Below are 22,000 nucleotides of genomic sequence, written 5' to 3' on the forward strand. Positions count from 1 at the left end.
CCTCCTACAAAAAAGACACTATTGCAAAACAAGTCTGCCTATACCTAGTACCCAGACTGGGTTTCTGTGCAGTAAGCATTAACATTTTAAGCAGAGGTACAAAACCCAAGGTGTGCTCCAGGGAATGGAATGGACACTGATTGGCCTTGGCAGATACTCTGCATATGTTTTTGTAATCCTCTGGTCCAGTATGCCAGGCTAATTGGGATCCCCAAACAAACTTTTGTTTGAAAGCTATCTATTCAATGACCTTGTCAGGCTTTAGTTGGATTCTGCCTTGAAAGAGGGCTCCCCTGGAATGAGGGGGGACCTATGCCATTAAGGCTGCAGAAAGATTTTTAAGTAGGCATTTAAATGACAACATGGAAAAGCCTCCTGAGATGCTAAAGGAAAGGAGCTGTGATCTCCTTCATCAATTCTATCTGGAAATGAACAAGATTTTGGCATTGAAAAGGCATGAAGCATTATTTTAAAACTTCCCTCTGGGATTTCGGTTGTAAGCAAATGACCATCAGCTTTAATATCTAACATGGCAGCAAGTATATGCCTCTTATTCTGTGTGCGCAGCCATGTCACATTATTTTTTTCCTAATGCAAGACAAGTGAACACACAGAAAGGTGGAAAAGTTGCCAATTTATTGCCAGAGAAGTTTTAAGAATTTTTTGCTTTGCAACATAAAATCAAATACTTTTAAAAAAGAATAGTAATTATAAACTTGTTTCCCACTTTGCATTTTGATCTCATAAATGCCAAAACATGAAATGGCCTGAGGGCCAAACTATCAAATAGGTATGGTAAGTAGCTTATAGCATTCAAAAGATTAAATAAACAAAAAAGCACCCCAAGCAAACAAAATATGTGTCTTAAGATAAAAAAAAAAAAAAGTAATAAAAGCAAACTTCAGAACCTACTCTTAAGAAGCATCTTTTATTTGCTAACTTGGTTTTCATAAGAATGATGCATCCCAGACAATAGTAATTACAGTCTCAAATAAGTATATCCCTCAGTTTGGATTGTATTTGCCCTGTCTTTCTTAACATCTTATTTTCACCATTTTGTCCAAATTACCCTCCTCCATAAGAGTTTACGTTTATTGAAAAATAAATGGACATTTCCAGGTAATACAGAAGTAAGATACTAAATCTGTAATTTCTTTTGCAGAACACTGGAACTCCTGCTTTCAGGTCTTCCATAACACTGCTTAAGACAAGATCTCTTTTACAGCATACGGAGTACAGAGTGGTGGTTAGTGGAAACTGGGAATCAGCATTCTGCAACTCCTTTAATCTAAATGTTTCAAAAACACAGAATAATTGTTAATTCTTAATCAAACCAAAACATATGAAGAGTTTTCCAGCATTTTTATTAATATCATTATTCTGCTTCAGTTACAAATTCTAAGAGCCAAAGCAGGACAAAATGTATTTTTGTGTTAATTACATACTTTTGGGTAAAGATTTCTGTTAAGAAAGGACTGAAAATTTGAAAAAACAAACAAACATAAAGAGAGTAAATGGATGAAGCCTTAAAAAGGGAATAAAAACATCATGAAGCCAACAGAGAAAACAAATAGTACTAACTTCAAAACAGAAACAGTTACCTATCTTTTTGGTATGTCTACACACACGCATCTGGGCTTGATCTATTTTCTGTGTGGTACATAGCTGTTAGTGAGGTCTGGCACCTAGCCTGACCACACCAAAGAAAGAACTGCAAGTCCCAAAGAAAGCATCTTAGAATCATAGAATCATAGAATCACCAAGGTTGGAAAAGACTAAAAGATTATCCAGTCCAACCGTTCACCTATTCCCAATAGCTCCTACTAAACCATGTCCCTCAACACAACATCCAGCCTTTCCATAACACCCCCAGGCTCGGTGATTCCACCACCTCCCTGGGCAGTCCATTCCAGTGCCTGACCACGCTTTCTGAAAAGTAATACTTCCTAATGTCCAGCCTGAATCTCCCCTGCTGTGGCTTGAAACCATTCCCTCTGGTCCTATCACTAATGACATGAGAGATGTCAAGATGATAATGAGATAATAATGAGAGATTACAAGACGATAATCTTGTAATTAAATAGTTTTTTTTGTCTTTTTTTTTTTTTTAATTATTTTTTTTCTCCTACACTGTCTGATTAAGAATAATGTGGAATAATGTGGGTTACCACAGGAAGCTTCCACGTTCCAATAGGTGATGGACTGGATCCCTCAGCTTGAAAGGAAAAGCAGGGTGTGGTCACATGTGAATCACTGAAGATCAAAGGCATACGTATAGGTGAGAAAGTGGGTTACTTCATGAAGAAGCACTTTGATCAGGAGGGAGATGGTTTTATCCCTTGTGGGCACAAGTTAATGTTTTGTCTGTTGACAAATGGATCACTTGAAGCTAATGATCTATTTATAAGAAAGCAATTACAAGTTACAAAAAGAAAATGCCTTGTCATGGTGACTGAATGCGATAAAAGCTATTAACAATCATTTGATGTAAAACTTCATCTTATACCTTGCTCTTTATCAGTGGTGCATTATACTGTAAATTCAAATTTTAAATATTCAAAGTTAAAACTATTCTTTAGGTGTGACTAGGATGACCTCTGCACAAAATCCATATAGCTACGTTGGCAATAGCAGAAACTTTTAAAACAATGCTGAGAAAATCCACCAAGTGAATCGAGTATCTTCTCATCTACCCTTGAGGGAAGAATACAGTATAAACTTAGGAAGCGGTAGATTGCCAGACCATGATCTAAGAAGACAACATAGATCCCATACCAAAATGGGAACAAGTAGTCTGAGAGAGTAGAAGAACCTGCAAACTTGTTTGTTTCCCTTTCTTCAGAGATGCAAGTTGGCACTGTTACTCAGTAAAAAAAAATAACACCAGAAAAGGCTTAAAGAATTTCCAAAGCTGTCTTTCAAGCTGTCTGATTACAGTAATTTCTGATTCTTTTCCATTCATCTTTAATATATTTCATATGCAGTACAAGAACAGAACAACATCCTCATTAGATATGTAATTCTGTCATCTCAATTTTATATTTCAGTGGCTGAAGACTGTGTACCTCTGAGCCACACTTAGGACAGGTAAAATACATATCAAGTAAATAGTTACTTTTAATACAATAGTAACAAAACACATGTGAACAGCCTATGGTATGTGGCATGGTAGGCCATTCCCCACACAGCGAACACACCTTGTAGTGAGCTGCTAATGTTTTTTCACTATTAGAAAGATTGGCAATAGGCAAACACCAAGAACAAATTTTGAGTTTCAGTTTCTGTACATTAATAAGTGGTAGCAAGTAGATCAGAAATTCAGCAAAGCCATGCCACAACAGCTCCCTGTTCATGTATTCAAATCCTACCTGACGAACATTCTGTGGCTTGCAAAAAACTGATTTAATTCCTAGAATGCGTTCAGTAAGTGTTGCAAATGTTCCTTTCTGAAGAAAAATCAGAAAATTTACAAGTCCACAAATTTTAAGAAGTCCAGCTCCAAAATTAATATATTGCTTGATTTTGCTGACAGATTGCAGTTGGCGATTGCTAAAGAAATCATAACATCTTTCCTCCAGCCATCTTCCACCAACAGTGAAAATAAGATACCATAACTTCTGGTGTTTGCTCAGAGGTTGGTATTTCTCTGTCTGAGATAAGTTATTCTTGTACTGAATATTCAAAATAGCCTGTCCCACAGTTGCATTCTTAGAATAGATGGTGAATCTCCACAGTAAAAGCCACAGAAATGCTTTAACTTCTGGTTCAATATGAGCCAACACCCCTGGTTTAAATCCATGAAAACAGCTGGTAAACTGGGACCACACTAGTTGTTCCAGAGCTTTGTTTAGTTCAAGAGCATCAAGTTGACTTATTCTGAGCACAGGATTCACACTCTTTTCATTTTCAATGCTGGGTGCCATTTCTTCTCAAAAAAATACTTTCTAGGAATAAACACAAATACATTTTAGTATAACATAGCATTTCCTATTTCTGTTCTTGTTAGAGCTAACAAAGTTTTTAACAAATCAGGAGTAAACATGAAATAACAAAAATGCCTCCTGAGTTATTAATATAATATCAGGAACTACTATGAGTCTTTTCAGCAAGATTCATACAAATAGCATACACTTGCCTCTTAAAAGAACTTACATTGAGACTATTTCTCATTGGCAGTAATATTTTTATTTGGTTATAGAGAACTGTGTAATCTCCTCTTGATTTTCACAAAACATTACAAATTTAACATTTCACTGCTGTAAACTGAAAAAAAAAGTAAAGAAGTTATGTGCTTAAATACTCACATGGGCCTTAAAACAGAAAAAAAGTAAAACTGTAAGATGTTTAATGGAAAAACAGGGAAAATTTGCATACAGATTAAAATCTATGTAGGAAGGAACAGAGGGTTAGATAGATAATATTGGTCCACAAATACTTCAGTAGTTGCAGCTTAAAGTAAAATCTTAGATATAGAAATTTTTAAATATATTTTCTATTAAAAAATAGAAATATTAAAAAATGTACAGACATACATTTTGTACGTACAAAAAATAAGGGTGGAAGACAGAAATGATAAAATTTGCTAAATAAAGGCAGTGATTTGTTTTGTTCATTACATAAAATTAAAAAAATACTCAGTATTCAACCACAAATTAACATACAATATAATACAGAAGCTAGCATATATTTCTGAGAATCTTTGATAGGTACAGAATTGTGCTAATGGTTGGATAATAAGTTTCCTGGCAACTTCAACAAATGTATACTGGTATTATTCAAGCATTACGGACAAATATAATAAATTGCAAGACTAAAATGTAGTTAACAACTCCATAATACAAAACTGCAAAGTAACTGATTTTTTTTTTTTTCTTTTGTCTACATAAATAGGGTTTAGGAGAAGGGGCATATTTCAGGTAGCGTGCAGTGTATTTCAGCTTCTAAAGGAGATTCTTTGTATAGCAGATAGACAACAATCTTCTGAAAAAAGTACAAAAGAAGATGCTTCAATTTCTATTTGTAAGAGGAAAACCTGCTATAACAATAATTTGAATAACTGATGCTGTATAGATTCCATATACGAAAGGCTGCGAATGATACTAAGAATATAAAAAAGTCCCCCAAACCATTAATCTTGTCCCCAGACAGTACACCAAAGGTTTTAAAACCCAGTATAAAACACTTTTTGCATTATTTTTTTTTTTCTCTACACCTATAGAAATATGACCTACAACTGGTAATGTTCTTAAGGAAAATTCTGTGCAAAGATCACAGGAAACACAATTTTTTTTTCTTAATGTATGCAGTACAACAGTGGTTTCCAATTAACTATGACTGGATACTTGGGTAGAGCATGGGATAGCCCACTTGATTTCTCCAAATCCTTCCATCCTCATTATCAAGCAAAATATGACTGAAGTTAGCATAAGGCCACCCGCCCTGTGCTATCAACCTCCTTGACATGCTACCATTTAAAAGTATGCCAAGCCTGAGTCACACATCTGTCCTTTCTGTAATAAGCCCTGATGCATAGGATGTTTGTTTGGAAAGCGCTATTCAGTATCACAATAACTTACCTCCTTCACTTTGCAGTCATGAGAACAATTCAGTCCCCACTGTACCATGTCGTAACTCTTCAGTGAGTCCAACCACAGTGACTACAAACCCTATTACCCTCTATTTCTTACCTCACTACCATTTTAGGAACCCTAGTCTCTGACCATCTGCTCTAGAACCTATCCCTTCAGTCCCATGGTATTTATTTGCAACCCCTAAAATCTAACACCTTCTTCACTTCTTCTACCTCAGTCCCCCCTATTCACTTCATTCTCATCTAACCATTTCAGCTATTCTCTCATTCTCTTTCTACACAGTTTCCAACACATATAAACCCCCTCCAAAACCTTACATGGACTCAAAATAGCCATCTCATCAAACAACTCCTATGCCCACAGATTATTCACTAAAACTATTTGCTATCAGCTCATTTTTTCCAGTTGTCTGCCACTACTCCAAGTGCTATGAGTACTTCTTTTGTAGATTAAATATAAATAAGTAGCCTAACAGCAGATTTTTTTTCCATTTGTGTGGCAAGATTATTCAAAGAAACCTGAGTAAGCACAGTATAACTTAACAGGAACCTCCTGAAGTTCAAGGAAAACATGCTAAACACATAGGAGCACAACAGATCACAAAAGACACATGAAAACCTACGTATGACTATAGTCCAGAGGCAGATCGATGGGATGGCTGCTTTGAGGAAAAAAAGGACCCCCGAATCCTGGTAGGGAGCAAGCTGAAAACAATCACCAGTGTACCCTCACAACAGTAATGCCTGGTGACTGCAGACTGACTGAAGGATGTGCTTATTCCCCTCTGTTTGGCATTGCTGGCTTTACACTGGCATCCAGTTTTGCCTCCTTTCTATCACAAGTAAAAGAGAAATGTCAACAAACTGGAAAGAGTTTAGACACTAATATAACTGGGGATCCCCAATACATGATATATGAGGAGAGCCTGAAAGAACTCAGATTGTTTAACTTGAAGATAAAGTAGTTAAAAAGCAATTTAATTGTTATCTTTCACTATCTAAAGGTTACAGAGAAGATTAAGTCAAACCTTTCTGAGAGATGCACAATGAAAGAAAAAGAGGCAATTGGTCATGTCTTGCAATATGAGAAATTCTTACCAGACATAAGGAAAAAAACGTCTTCATGAGAGGAGTTAAGTACCAGAACAGTTTGTCTAGACCATAGTGTCCAACCTTTTGGCTTGCATGGGCTGTGCTGAGTGAAGAGGAATTGTCTTGGGCCACATATAAAATATAGTTAATGTATATAATAAGTAACAAAATTTACTTTGTCTTTTATTTTTTATTTTTTTATTAAAAGATGAGAGCAACAAAAAACATTAAACTTGTGGAATATCTGATCTTGCTTTTGCGAAACACTAATCAAATATATATCACAAAACTAATTAAAAACATCACAAATTATTTTATGCTTTGTGAGCTTTTAAAGATACTGAAAATACTGAAAATACAATAAAATACTGAAAAGCATGACTATTCAGCATATTTCTTCTAGACTGCATATGTCACAAGACAATGTTTAAACGGGCAAAGACAGTTTAAAATATTACTGTCTGTAATCACTATATTGTACTCACCAAGTGGCACAAGTGCACATAACATGTAATGCACATGGGTATCTATCTATTCAAGTGAGCATGTGGGATGGGTGCAAGAGGCAGTTATCACTGCACTGTACCCTCCCCTCTGTAATATTTTGTTACCCCTTATGCAGCCCATGTTTGGGCTACATGCCACTGATTGCATTGTGATTCTCTCTGTAAATGTAGGAGGGATGCTCCAGAAGTAATGTATCTCCTTTTACTGTGTTGGCCAGTGACATCAGAGGCAGGTGTTGGTGGTATGCCAGTTGAGGATGAATCTTCTCACCGATATTCCTTCAGATGTTGTTGCCATGTGACAGATGGCAGCAGACAGACATTTGACAAAGTGGCATCTGACATGGAAGTCCATATGAAGGAAAGCTGTGTAACTGAATTCCTTCGTGTGGAAAAAATGGTACCCATTGACATTTACTGACACTTGCTGAATGTTTCTGGAGACCAAACAGTGTGTGTGAGCCCTGTGAGCTGGCGGGTAGTGCATTTCAGCAGTGGTGACAGTGGGTCAATCCCTGCTGGTGCAGATGTTTCTGAGTGCTGCATGCAGGCTCTTGTTCACCACTGGTGAAAATGTACAGAAAACAATGGTGACTGTTTTGAAAGACAGGGTACTGTAGCTGAGAATTTGGTCAATCACACACTCTTATTGTGCTCACTGTATCTGTTGTAGTTTCCATGGAAACATATAGAAGGCATTAGTTTCAGAACAGCATACCTATTAATGTCCCTGACATTTTATAGAAGGAAATAACTTCAATGAGCTTAACTGTTAGAGTGGGAGTAGATTCTGTTTACAGAAAATTGAAGCCTCCTTTGAACCAAAGATCTAACTACTGTTTGTCAATCTTCAAATTTTTCCCAAATCCAACAAGCCTCCTTTCCTAAAATTAGAAGCAGTAGTATATATACTACTTATGTTACATTTAATGCTCCTGAATTACCAACTAGCATTTTTATTCAACTACAAGTCACTTTTATGCAAACTATGAAGAAGGAAGGCTGACAAGCAGAAACACAAGCAGGAAATAAAAAATAAAATAAAATCTTTTAAAATGCTTTAAGTTATGCTTATCTTACTATATGCAGAAAACTTACTTTCTGATCAACAGGTAGACACGAATTCTTAATGTAGGCAATACAATTAGACATAATTCCCAGTCTTTCTGATTGCTGCTAAGCATAACAAGTTTGCCATAGACCATGGCTGTTAACAAGACCCTGTGAGTTACTTAAAGATTATATCCATATGGCTTTAACACATAACCCATTTTAGAATACTTACTGTTACATACATGCTGAAGTACTGTGCTGTAGACTATACTTGCTTCTGAACTGATTTAAGATTTTACTGCACCGATATGGAAGATTTTCCACCTGAGACACATTACCTATTTACTTCAAAAACACAAACATTTAAAGGGAAAATTTAAAATCCGTATTCTCCTATGAAAAATATTTTCAAAAAGCCCTACTGATTTGGATACCATAAACTATTTATTTCAGAGAAGACGCATGAATTCTGTCTTTTTCCCTATTTTCTAGGGAATTTTCATTCTATTCGGTATCTATGACGTCCATTTCTTTAAGTGATGATAATTATAAAATAACTAAAAAAAGTTTCATTTTTTACTTCCTCTCAAAATTCTATTAGATTTTTCATTTTGTATTGATTTCACAAATTCTGGTCCATATGAATAAATGAGAAATCTGTCCTCTGTTCTAAAACATAATACCAGAAACACGCACTGTAAGCATCAGATCGTTTTATTTAAACTCCATATTGTGCTGAGCTTAACAGACCACCAAAAGGATGCTAGTTTTCCTCCTGTGCAATCCTGTTTGTCAGGATTTAGTGTTTTTATTATTTACTCTATTTTTAAATTATTTGCAACTTAGAAATTCAGAACTGTAGATTCAATAACTAGAGACAAATATCAATGCTCAGTTCATAATGCCATCACACATAACTAATATGATTAGAATTTAACAACCAAAAATTAGGCGAAGACAAAAAAAACCCAAACAAACAAACCAGGCCTGTGACTGATTAATTTGTTAATTAATTCTTAAGACAAAGCACTAAAGATTACTACTTAAAACCTTCCCTCTTGATTTTATACCATCCACAGGTAATGTTTAATAGAACTAAAAGTTTGAACCCCCACTGACCCCTCTGAAAAAAAAAAGTAATATGAACTTTTCTTTCTTAAATAACCTATGTTTTGTGTGTAAACAATCCCACTTGAACAGCACAACACTCTGTAAAACATCTGCAAAAAATTGTACATCACCAAGGAAACAAGAATTTTTCCTGGTATACATTAATGCTGTTATCGAGCATTGTACAAATTACGAATGAATATATTTTATTTGGTAACATGTTATTGACAGAAATCTATCAATAGTAATGTGAGTATTGTCAACAGCTTGCCAATATTAATGTAATTATGATTAAAGAGATAACATGGATTTTAGCTATAATATCAAGTAACATCCCCTGCATTGCTGCTATCAATACAAGCATTATTATTGACTTGTTCTGAGACTATCAGTATGAGATGTATTACCAGCAGGCATATTTGTCAACGTATTATGCCTACAAAAAATTCTACATTTAAATTTACAGGTCTGTAAACTTTGCCTGCAGAAACATACAAATCCAAGTAATCTCTAGAGTGCCATTTTTTTCCCCATAGGGCTATTCCACTATGGATGAGTAATCAAAGGGTACGTACTGTCTCACTGCTGGTGGAATCTCATTCCCCATTTTTCTAGCATAAAAATTAAAGGACAGACACATTATATGCATAGGTGTCACAGTACTTTTTAAAGTATGATTTAAGAAAGCACTTTTATGGAGGCAAAATAAAAATACATTTCATTAAGTCAAAACTCAACTTTGTTCCTTTCTGCTGTAACTTAAAACAGTATTTAGCATTAAAGAAACAGCACCTCAATGAGTTATTTAATTATGTTACATACTCTCTTATGTCCAACCAAAGCATGAAGTCCGATTACTGTACTCATGAAGAGATGAATGGGATCAGAAAAAAACTATCTAATTCTAACTCTGCAAAGATGGGGAGTCATGAATACCTTAGACAGATGTTTAACTACAAAGAAAGCACAATTCAGAACTTCTCTTGCTTGTTCTAGTAATTTATATTATCACTATTAGGGTGATATTTTTTTTCTCAAATTCAACATAAATTATTCTTATTAAAAATAAAGATGGTTTTCATTTCACAGAAGAAAAGCATAACAATGATGGAGAATAACTTCCAGTTTGCCTGCATTCTCTCAACAGGAAAAAGTGGTGAGAGGACCAACTACATACATGACTTGCCAAACTAGACAATATTCTATTTCCTACAACGTGTGGTATTATCCTCCACAATATATATTTTTTTCCCCCAGCAGCTTAGCTCGTATGTAAATTCAGGTCTGCGGTATCTTCAGATCCTTTTCTGTCATTTCACTAATTATTTCCTGATTTATATTCATGTATCTGAGTTTTCCTTTTATATGCAGTGCTTCAAACTTGCCTGCATTGCATTTCATCTCATTGACTTCAGTGATTTTTCCCAATTCACCAAGAGTATTTTGGATTTAGACCTTATGTTCAAAGAAAAAAAAACACAAAAAAACCCGCAAAACTTTCAATCCCTCTCCAACTTTGTAACATAAGTTTCTTTTGTAAGTATGTGTTCTCTTCAATCATCCATCTCATTAATGCCTTTTCATCTTGACAGGATAGATAATTACCCTGTAAAGGCAATTTTCCAACTTGATGCTGATAATATCACCACCTAATGCTTCCCCAGTTTGCTTACGTGAGTAAAAAAAATAAAAAATAAAATTGAAAGCAAGCACTATTGTACCTACAAGTTTTTCCCTTACTAAGTTTGTCATCCTTCCTATGTGATGAAGACTGAGATTCCTCACCAATAGGTCATGTCAAAACCATACTGGTTGTTTTGCAGTTTCTCTTCTGAGTACTTTCAGATACAAATTAGTTGCTAATATATCTGTTCCTGAATCTTAATTTGGAATTGAAACTAACAGCTTCAGTAACTCCCATCATAAAAGAATAGAGAAACAAAAGACAATCTCTGTCACTTTACAGGCTATTTTCACCCTCTGGGACATTAAATAAATAAATAAAAACAGGAGTGCTTAATTCCTCAATCATACTATGATGAATTTTATTAAGATTTAGCACCTGAGCACATCTATATTAACACTCTGTACACCACCCTTCCTATACTTTCGTTCCACTCTTACTTCCTGTCTAGAACTAACTTTATGGAGCAGCTGGCCACAATATGTAACTTCAGAAATCTGTTATTTGGTCTAATTTCTTATCAAGTCACAGACCAAAGTAATGCACTTATCTCTCCATGGCTTTTCTTAAGACTTGTTGAACCCTTTAATTGATTCTTTTCCTAGTGCTTAATAATTAAACACTTATTTTCTCATTTATTTTATTCTTACTTTTACATTCTTATGCTATTTCTTTACATACATCCCTAATCACGTAGCATTAATTTTGCTCACACAAATCTTTGATTTCCAGGCCACTAAAAAAATTTCTATTACATAACATCTCGTTAACATTTATTTTGGTTTATAAACTGAAATACTATCTCAACATTAAGAAAAGATGAGATATGCACTTTAACAGACTTATTAGCCTTGACAGCCTTATTCTAGAGTCCAAAGATTGCCATAAAGAGCTCTGCAATTGCTGAGACTTTTTTCCCCTAAGCTTCTCATAGTGAATCTAACATTTTATAGTCACTTCCACAGAAAATTCCTTCTACTTTTCCATTTGCAAGCAATTATTCCTTTTATGTAAGAGATGAACCTAAAATAGATGCTCATTTACTAACTTCTCCAGTGTTCTAAAAAAATTTTTTTTAACTCTAAGTGCCAAATGGAACATCTCTGACATTGTGTGAATAGCAGAGGATGGTTTAGATGTCAGCCTGAAATCAATAAACTTTAGATTAAAATGAGAAATCAAACTATATGTATGCATTTCCTTACAAAATGTTCCTTAACATAAGCTCTCATAATAAAACAGAAAACCTAGACCTCAGTTGCTCATAATCTCATGTTTTATCATTAATTCTCATTTCTTTCTCTCCCCAAATGTAGAGAGAAGTATCCTCAGAACAAAGTTCATATCAGTACCATACCATATCAGTACTTCAAACAACCTTATAAGAGATTGATTTACAGTATCGTTTGGATTTCTATGTACTTCAGCTAAATAGTTATCATTTTGTGAAGAACAAACTGATTATTTGGAATAACTACTAATGCTAATTGAAAAGTCAACTATACAATGCAATTATTTATTTTTATGAGTACTACTTTTATGAGTAAAGTCTGAATGAATCCCACGGAGGAGGTTTTTTGTTTTTTTTTTTTTTTTTTTTTTTTTTTTTTTTTTTTAAACTAAGGAGTTTCAGCAAGCTACTAGTGACCAATGCTTTGGTTTTGTTGAGCAGCATTGGCACAGCATTGGCACAGCATCGACTATTTGTCCAATATCCCACAAAGTAGACAGCGGGTGGGCAAGAGGCTGGGAGGGGATGCAGCCACTTGACTGACCAAAAGAACAACCCAATACTGTACTGACATCATGCCCAAAAGTAGAAGTCGGGGGGGAGGCCACATAGAAGAAGAAAGGAAGACATTCATTACAAAGGCGTTCTGAAGCAACTGCTATACACCGTGAGACTCTGCTTCCCAGAATATGAGTGAACTTTGCTTGTGACGGGAAGTCAAGAACACTTTTGCCCTTCTGAATCCATGCATGGCCATTTATTTTTTTTTTCCTTCTTAAATACTATGTGTATTAAGCTACTTTTATGTGAAGAATTCAAGTTTTCATCCTACTTATTTTCTTCCCTTGTCCCAGTCATGCTGAGGAAGGGGGATGAGAGTATGTGTGGTGCCTACCAGCATTAAACCACAACATTAACATTTAGTGTCAGAAGACTGAGCACAAGACAAAAGTACATTCAAATTGCAGGTTGCCATTCTAATTTTAACTCAGTAAATTCAGTTTTCATAAAATGGAATACAAGAAATTAACAACTGATGAATGCCTGGAGACGGCAAGAAAACATAACGATAGCTCATTGACTGATCTTTCCATAAACAACCTGACAGAGCCAAAATATTAAGGCTTCAAGTTACAAAATCAGAACCAGTTCAGAAGAGCTAGAATTGACACAACAGTAATGAAGAGCAGTAGGGAAGTGCTGCACTTCTACAAGCTGTATAACAGTCATTTCTGTCAGTGTTTGATGGAAACTGAAAATGTTGTATCAATGCAACACATTCTCTCAATGAATGCTAGCAACCGAGAATATATTGGCCAGTGTTAAGACATGTTGAATGCTAAGAGCTTCCATGGACTTGAGAAAAATCTTTGATCAGTCAAGCACTCTCAAAATATCTTAAATGCAAAGAACTAAATCAAACTAAATCAGAGTTTCTAATTACCGCACAACTAATATTTAAGCTATTACCTTGTGAAGTCTGTGATGTTGCATTTAAGGGAATATAAGTTCACAGTACATTTGCACTTCCTGAAACATAATGAGCACAAATAACATAATCTTTCCAACTTTCTGTATATGGCCCTATTTTTAATTTAATAGAATAAAAAAGAAGACAAGCATGTAACAACTCATATACCCTGTTCCTATTCTTTACCTCATATCCCATTTTCTCTACTTCCCCTATCTGATTTCCTCTTCTTTGTCATCCTTGTCCTTAGTATGTCAAATTGCAAACTCATCTATACATGGAAGTATCGGTTCCATGTATAAATTCCCATTTCCCGCTGTACTAAATTGAAGCTATCTGCTGCTGCTTTCAATTAATTTGATGATTAAACAAAACTCAAAAGCTTGACACAATAAGCTTCATGACAAGTGGAGGCTTTAAAAAAAAAAAGCTTCAAAAAAAACCCAAACAAAACAAGACCTTGAGCAGTAAGGTGGAGAGCCAGTATATATACCCATTATGCATTATCGATGCTCTTTCTTCTGAAATACCAGCAGGTAACAATAATTGTCTGGAAACATACCTTGTATTTACTGCTGATAAATCAAAATCATGGAGGGTTCAGTTGTAGCATTTGACAGAGCTGCAGCTATGATGGTTAACTAGAAAGGAACAGCCCCATGTAATGAAAGTGCAACATCTCTGACTAAACCAGTATCAAAAATTATTATTGCAAAGAATCCCTTAAGTTACAAAAGTAATTCTCAGTCACTGATGATCACATCAGCAGACGACAGGGAGATCCTTGTGTTTTAAGAGATTTTGTTTATGATGAGAATACCAGGTTCTGTTATAAGGACAGATAAATGAAAGTCTCTAATGTACTGCATGTATAAAAGTGAAAAGGATGGATTTGTAGATGTGCCATACTTTGTGTTACATAGGTAAAACAAATCACTGTAGCAAAGGTATGCAGCTCCTTTTCAGAATGGTTCAGAGAATATGGACAAATGGTTGTTAGTACACTGTGGACAATTATGACCATAACTCTTTATGTGCTGGTTACTGTTACTTCCCTGAAAAGCAGACCTTATGTGTACTGAATTATGTACTATTTCTTTCTCACTATTGTAAAGGCTCTAGATCTCACATAGTCTAATTTGTCATGCACAGTGCCAATGCCAATTTTATGCATCTTTTTTACAGCCTACTTGCCTTTCCTCCATTTGATACTATTAAAAAAAAAAAAAAGAAAAAAAAGTGTTACCTAGCTTAAATTCCTATTTCACAGATCTGCTGTGTTTCTGTTCTGCTTCTACCTCTCTGATCTGTATGGATGGATCACCAAACAGTTCTGGAAATGCTAGATGAAGACTGAGAAGATATACAGAAGCGATTCAAAAACAATGCCTGTTCTACATACTGAGATACAATTTAATACAGGCAACAGAGCCCTGAATTTTTGCATGAAACATACTTTAGCCTCATTTTTTGCATACACAGTCACTGCTCCAATTTTATTTCATTTTCCTTGCTTTTTATGTACATATGCAATCAAACTGCACCGTTATGAATATTTAGTGGTATGAAAGTGTAGCAATGTCAATCCACATACTGCACAGCAAAAAAGGTTGTCTTTCAACCTTTTCCTGGAAACGTGTACTAGATGAGATGGCAAAATCAGTAATGTGTAGTTAACTCATAATTAACCTTTGTCCACATCTGTACTAAAATGATTACTGCATATAAAACTAAACCATAACATATTTACACTATGTTAAAGCCAAGGTCCTTCATTAATAGAAAGATAAGTCAGTACACTGTTACTTGTAAGTTTTAGTCTTCTATAGCACAACACGATTAATTGGATCTAGCTATAATCAAGAACTATTAATTAGGAAGGACAAAGAACAGCATTTTATCTGACAATTGTGCATCATTTTTTTAAGCTGTAATAAAGCTCTTCTAAAAGCTAATCTTCTGCCCCATCTTCATTCAACTAGGTATTGCCACCTTTTCTAATAGACTAGCACCAACATTCTGAACTTGAACATGTTGAATTGTTATAGTATGTTAAAGTAGCAGAAAACAAACCTGTTTCAATTTTTCTCCACATTTGTACACAAACAGGTGAGCACAGCATCCAGTGTTGTACTCATGCAGGCTTGCAGGTGAGAGGCTACTCTACATAAGGAATACTACACAATTCCTCCCAACTCTTACCTCTCTGATATGACTGCAGTTTGAAATGTTTGGCATACACAATGACTAATACAGATGTTGGGAACATTAGAAGTGCTCACTGTCCCCAAATCTTGACAGTTTTATTACCTAGTAATTGCAGTAACTTTAAGCACAAGTGAGAAGACTGATATGCTTTCACCACACACTCTTCAATCCTGTAACTTCATTAGCATTTCAGAATCCACTAGTAGGGCTGCACACACATATTATGAGTTTGGAAGGATAGCAACTTCCTTACTATGCAATCACCTCTGACATTCTGCAGTCTTTCTGCAATTCTAGCATGGATTCCCATTCATACTTTAGTAATGCCCCACAGAGTCATGGCTGGCTGTTAATTTCCTTTCCAGGAAAAGTCCCTTTCTCTATGCCAGCCCCCTACCGTGATATCTCCTGTCTACTCCTCTGCTGATAGAATTAATAACGCTGGTTTTAAATAATATTATCTTTGAAAGTATTTTTCAAGTTTTCTTAAAATTTGGACTTGGATTATTCCTTTCCCAACTCCACAGCCAATATTAGCAGACACTGAGACTGTCAAGATAAGCAGTGGCAGAGAGAGCACATTTTTAGACAGGTTTTTCCCAGGCAGACTGAGATATAAACACAATAGATGTGAAGCCACTCTTGCTATGTTCTAAAAGAATTTGTGAACTCAGAAGCTGTGCCTGGAAAGTTCACATTTAGAAAACAATCACTGTTAGGGGAAATACACATTAAAATTTTCTTAAGACTGATTTTAATTGGCCAAACAAACATCAGCTAATTACATACATATATAAGTGCTTTTGTAAAGAACTAAGCACATAATGTGTAGGAACAACGTACACTTCGCACCTACAGGATGGAGTTGAGTGATCTAAGGAAAAATGTGCCTCTTTTGAGGCCCATGGGAAAGGAGGTTTTTTATCTGTTATTTTGAAGTAATTAAAAAGTGACTTCCCCCTCTGAATTTCTTAAATTAATTCTGCAAAATTCCACAAGTGGCTTGACAAATACTGTTTGTGTATTTACCGCAGCTAACAACACAAAAACTCTGAATTGCTTTTATTTTTATTTTTATTTTTTTTTTAAATTTATTTAAAGAAAATACGTGTGATAATAGGGGAAAGTAGAAAGGGATCAATGTGTTTATTTCAAACTTACAATGTCCAACACAACAGGGACATCTAGAGCAGGATGCCCAGGACCTTTTTCATTCAGCTTTTGAATATCTCCAAAGAAGAGAATTCCACAGCAATTCTGGGCAATCTGCACCAGTGCTCCATCAACCACACAGTACTCAAGTGCCTCCCTCAAGTTCAGAGAGAAATTTCCCTGCTGCAGCTTGTGCCCACTGCCTCTTGTCCTGTCCAGGGGCACCACTGAGAAGAGCCTGGCTCTGCTCTCTTTGCATCTGCACCGCAGGTACACATACGCACCCATGAGTTTCATCCTAAACCTTTTCCCCTCCAGGTTTACAAGTCCTAGCTCTCTCAACCTTTCCTTGTATGTGAAATGATCCAGTCCCTTAACTGAATTCCCTCCACTGAACCCTCAGGAACTCCCCCATCTTTCTTCTACTGAGGAGCCAAGGAGACAGAACACTCCAGATCTGGCCTTACCAGTGTTGAGGAGACTGAAAAGATGCAAAACCTTGACCACTTTAACATGAAAATGTTAAATAGGAGAAAACATAGTATTAAACCCAACGGTACGCTCCTAGTTACCTTCTAACTGCTTATCAGACTTTGCACCACTGCTCACCATCCTCTTAGCCTGGATGTTCTGCCTGTTTTCAGTCCACCTCCCTGTCTGCTCAACAAGCCCACATATAAAGAGATTTTCAATGATGGCATTGTGGGAGACAGCATCAGAAATCATACTGAAGTCCAGACAGACTGTAACTGGTGTTCTTCTTCTGTCTTTCTCTTAGAAACTTATCATAGGAAGTTATCAGGTTTGTCATGCATAACTCTGTTCCCCTTAGAGAATCTATGCTGACTACTCCTGATCACCTTATTGACTTTAACATGTCTGAAAATAGTTTCCATTCCTCACTAGAAATGTATTATCCACAGAATCTCAATCAAAGACACAAAGACTAAAGAAAACATTTCTCCAAAAATCACTAAATATCAAACAACTTTTAGAAATCACATGCTAAAGATAATGTCACAGAATACATCTTACTCTTCAATTACGGAGTTAATACAGAACAAGTTCATAATATTTGAAGAACATTTCTTTCTGTTATTATTCATGTTTGTCTGTTTCTTTATTGATATTAGAGGAAATCATGTTTACAAGCTAATTTAATGAAGCTGCATTTACGCCTTAAGTTTACCAGGGTTTGACAGATTTAAGATCTTTATTTCTGATCTCAGTAAATAATCATAGAAACTGCAAATGCAGGGCTATGGAATTTAAAAAGAAAAAAAAAGCAACGCCAGAAAAATGCAGGCCATTAAAACCAACACAGACAAAAAAACCCAAAACATTGGTAATAAGGTATTTACATCATGGTCTGACACTGCTGAATGATCTGTCCATAGTTTAGCTGACTAGTTTTCCTTTAGGCACCTCTTCATCTTCTCCCACCAACTTCACTTCTGAAATACCATGTGTTAGATTACTACAACAGGATACATGTTAATATTGAATTCAGAGATCATTCCTTGTCCCTCAATTATCTACACCTTTATTGATTTCACAATATATACATAATCTATGTTGATTGCTATATAGACATAAGATATTGATACTCTGTAGTCAAACTTGCTTCATTCTTTCCTTCCCAATTGTTCTATGAGTTGCTGGGATCTGCAGCAGTTTTTAGAACTGTCACTATAAAAGACTATAAGAGATAAAACACTGGAGAAGATCAAATGTCTTTCTTGACTTGCACCACAGCATTTGATGTCAAAACCACAAATGGAGGACTGCAGATTACTAACAGTGTCAAAAATCTTCAGGAGTATACAAATTACCTTCTCCATTCCATTCTACACAGTGTCTAAGGAAGTCTTTACATATTATCAATATATTAAAACTTGCTTGCAAGTTTTAATTGAGTTTTATTTAGTCCATCAAAGGAACACTTGCTTCCTACACGTCCTGAATCACAGTAAGTATCAAAGCTTTTCTGTGAGTCACTTCCTTCAATAACAAAAGAAGTGACATCCAGTCTCAGAGGGAAAAAAAATATATTTGTCCAAAAGGAGACAAAGGCACACAGCTCTCAAGCAAACAACAACAAAAAATTGCTTCACAAACAACACTCTCCTTGCTCGAAAGACATTCAGTTTGGAATGAAAACAAAAGTTAGACACTAAAAATCAAAGTTATTTTACCAGAGTAGTTGATTTTGCTCCATTTAGAATTTTCAGAATGCTCAATAGCTGAAAGTGAATCCAGCAAATCAGACCATTTTATTTACACATATTAATCTAATAATGAACCTAACTTATATTTCAGTTTACCAGCCAACACAGACATTAACGATTATTTGCATTTATAAATAATCATATGTAAATAAATTGTTCTCCTTACACAATGAAATTGAATCAGTTTTACTTCATTAATAAGGGTTTGAATCCTTACATTCTTGTTTGGTATAGCTACTTTAATCCTCATTAATCCCCCAACATTAAATGGGGTATATCATTCACATTACCTGACAGTCTTTTAATCGGTGAAAGCATTTACGTAGCATTTGAAGGTCCATTATCTGAGCGATGAAACTTCTCTTAAGTAAGTTCAAAGGATGATATTTTATGTGCCTGTGTCATTCTAAGTGTTTCTAACGACAGATTTGAGACTAGAATATGAGTTCATTTAGAAATGTCTAATTTCACCAGTGTTACTGCAGTTCTGAAACACCTGTAGCACAAGTGAAAGAAATTTAGCCATTCAATGAGATGTCTAATTTCAAACTGTCTATCCAGTTACGCCAACTCTAAAACTTACACTGAAGTTTTAAAGGGAATTAATTTCCTTCGTCTTAGTTCTAGAAAGGATGACTTCAATAATTAAAAACATAAATTTGGTCCAAGGCAAGAAGAAGCTAAAGGGATTTAGAACTAGAGGCAAAACTCTAGGCCAAAACTTACTTCAGCTGCTTAAAGAGTAATTAAAGTGTAAATGCACAAACTATTAAAACACTATGAGAAATACAAATAATGACAATGATGCTTTCTTAGTAATAGATTTGCACAGATAGATGATCTTCTAACAACTTTCAGCAATGAAAGTATTATTTTCAATGCGTTACTATAACATATATGTTGGTAACGTATCGGAAGGATAAGTTCTTTTCAGAAATTGGATTTATTCTGAACTAGCCTATTTGTAGCAAAATATGCCATGCACAGCACCATACACAAACATCAGTATAGATCTAAGTGGTGAAATACTCTCTCCAAAAACAGGATATGCAGATAATATGGCTTATTAATTCAAAATAGTATTCCTATAAGAGCATCAGCTGTCAAAGCAGGTGTTCTAATAATGACAGTCATCTATTTCCATGACACTAAAGTTTAAGTGTCAAATCCCTCCAATACACTTGACATTATGTGCCTTAGTGGTCTATTCCACTTTCACAAAAAAATATGGAAGAAGTCTTCTAGAGATTTCATTTATAGATCCCATAGGTGTGAAGTTATCCACTCCACTCCAGATCAAATAACTGAAATTGATGACTTCATGGCTCATGAACAGATTTAAACAGGAGAATTCAGAGGTGTGAACTGTTACTCCCTTCAATAGTTTCTTTCTATTCTAACTCATATCCCAGCAATGATGCCTTTCTCAGCTGTTTTCCTGCTAATCCATTCCATTAAACTAGTGATGATAACACCCTGCAGAAGATGAAAAATTGTTCAGATGAAACCGAGACATACAGAGAAAAAACATTTGTAGAAGAAAGCAGTGATAGAATACCTCTGAAAAGAAATGAAAACAGTAATAGTCTTAGAATTAACAGTTTATTGGGAACTGCTGCTCAACTGCACATTAATAATGGCTCCAAAAAGTTAGACAAGAATTCACTAACTTTCAAAATATTTATGTATTTGTTTTATTTTATTTTACTGGAATCAGCTTTTACAACATTAGTGGCCATACTTTAACCTTTGACCCTGGTGAACTGTTCCCTCCTGCCAGCACTCAGATGACGATACAAGAAATCTGGGCTGAAGGAAATACACAGCCCTCTGGTTCACAGCAGTAACTCTATCATGAACTGGAATTCATCTTCCTGCCAAAATAACTTGGCCGTTCAGACTAAACCTGCTTTAGTTTTGGGAGAAGCCATTGGTTGGCAACTAAACACTAGTAGGCTACACAAGACTGGGTTAAAATAAAGTGGAAAAGATTTACTATCACCCCCAGCAAAGAACAGCCTTGAACTGAGTCGTATCATAGCTACAGGGAAGTTTCCTATAAATGTTTTGCAATTTCAACTGACATCGACAATTAACAATTCAGATGAAAAACCATGTCTGCCAAAATTCAACGTGCTGTCCTCTCTACGGAACGTGTTTTAAGGCTTCCTCTTCTCTTACCTTACATTTCGTCCTAGCTGGAAGACTCACAGCCTCCTTGGGCAGACAGCGGGCAGCAGGGAAAAAACACCAGTGGGACTTGCGGAACTGCAAAACCCGGCAAGGCCACAACGAGAAACAAAGCGTTTACAAGAAAGGCCTGGGGCTGACCCCAGCAGGCCCGCGGCCCTGAGCTTGCACGGCCCAAGAGCCAGGCGGTCAGCGGGACCTGCGCCGCCACGGCCCCGCTCACCTCGTCCCGCGCCCCGACTGACCTGTGCCGCGGGGCCCGGGCCGCACGGCCTACGCGGCTCTACCTCGCACCTCGCGCGGACGGAGGCCCCGCCGGGACCGCCACTCGGCTGCCTCCACGGACCCCGTCCTGCTAGCCCGCCCCGCCTGGGTCACAGAGCGAGCACCCACAGCCTAGAGAGGCGGCGGCATAGGCGATGGATGCCACAGGTAAGTGCCTAGAGCGGTCGCACAGGAAGTACCTTCGGGCATAGAGATGACGC

At 36.1% G+C, this 22,000-nt stretch overlaps 1 protein-coding gene across 5 annotated transcripts; it reads right to left on the reverse strand.

Annotated features, from left to right (window-relative positions):
- Positions 1–2,894: 2,894 nt before the first annotated feature.
- On the reverse strand, positions 2,895–22,000 carry PEX2 (peroxisomal biogenesis factor 2). 5 transcript variants are annotated; one of them, XM_042870141.1, is made up of 3 exons: positions 21,761–21,973; positions 21,507–21,593; positions 2,895–3,944 (listed from the first exon to the last, which is right to left on the reverse strand). In XM_042870141.1, the coding sequence occupies exon 3, from the start codon at positions 3,921–3,923 to the stop codon at positions 3,009–3,011; it is 915 nt and encodes a 304-aa protein (XP_042726075.1). In that variant the 5' UTR covers positions 3,924–3,944; positions 21,507–21,593; positions 21,761–21,973; the 3' UTR covers positions 2,895–3,008. The 5 variants fall into 5 exon arrangements, with proteins under 5 accessions (XP_042726075.1, XP_042726076.1, XP_042726079.1 ...); XM_042870142.1 differs by having other exon boundaries at positions 21,739–21,973; XM_042870145.1 differs by lacking the exons at positions 21,507–21,593; positions 21,761–21,973 and adding an exon at positions 21,980–22,000.

Source organism: Lagopus leucura, unplaced genomic scaffold (assembly GCF_019238085.1).
Source record: "Lagopus leucura isolate 7727_CA_CO unplaced genomic scaffold, USGS_WTPT01 Super-Scaffold_100002, whole genome shotgun sequence".
Classification (NCBI taxonomy): Eukaryota; Metazoa; Chordata; class Aves; order Galliformes; family Phasianidae; genus Lagopus; species Lagopus leucura.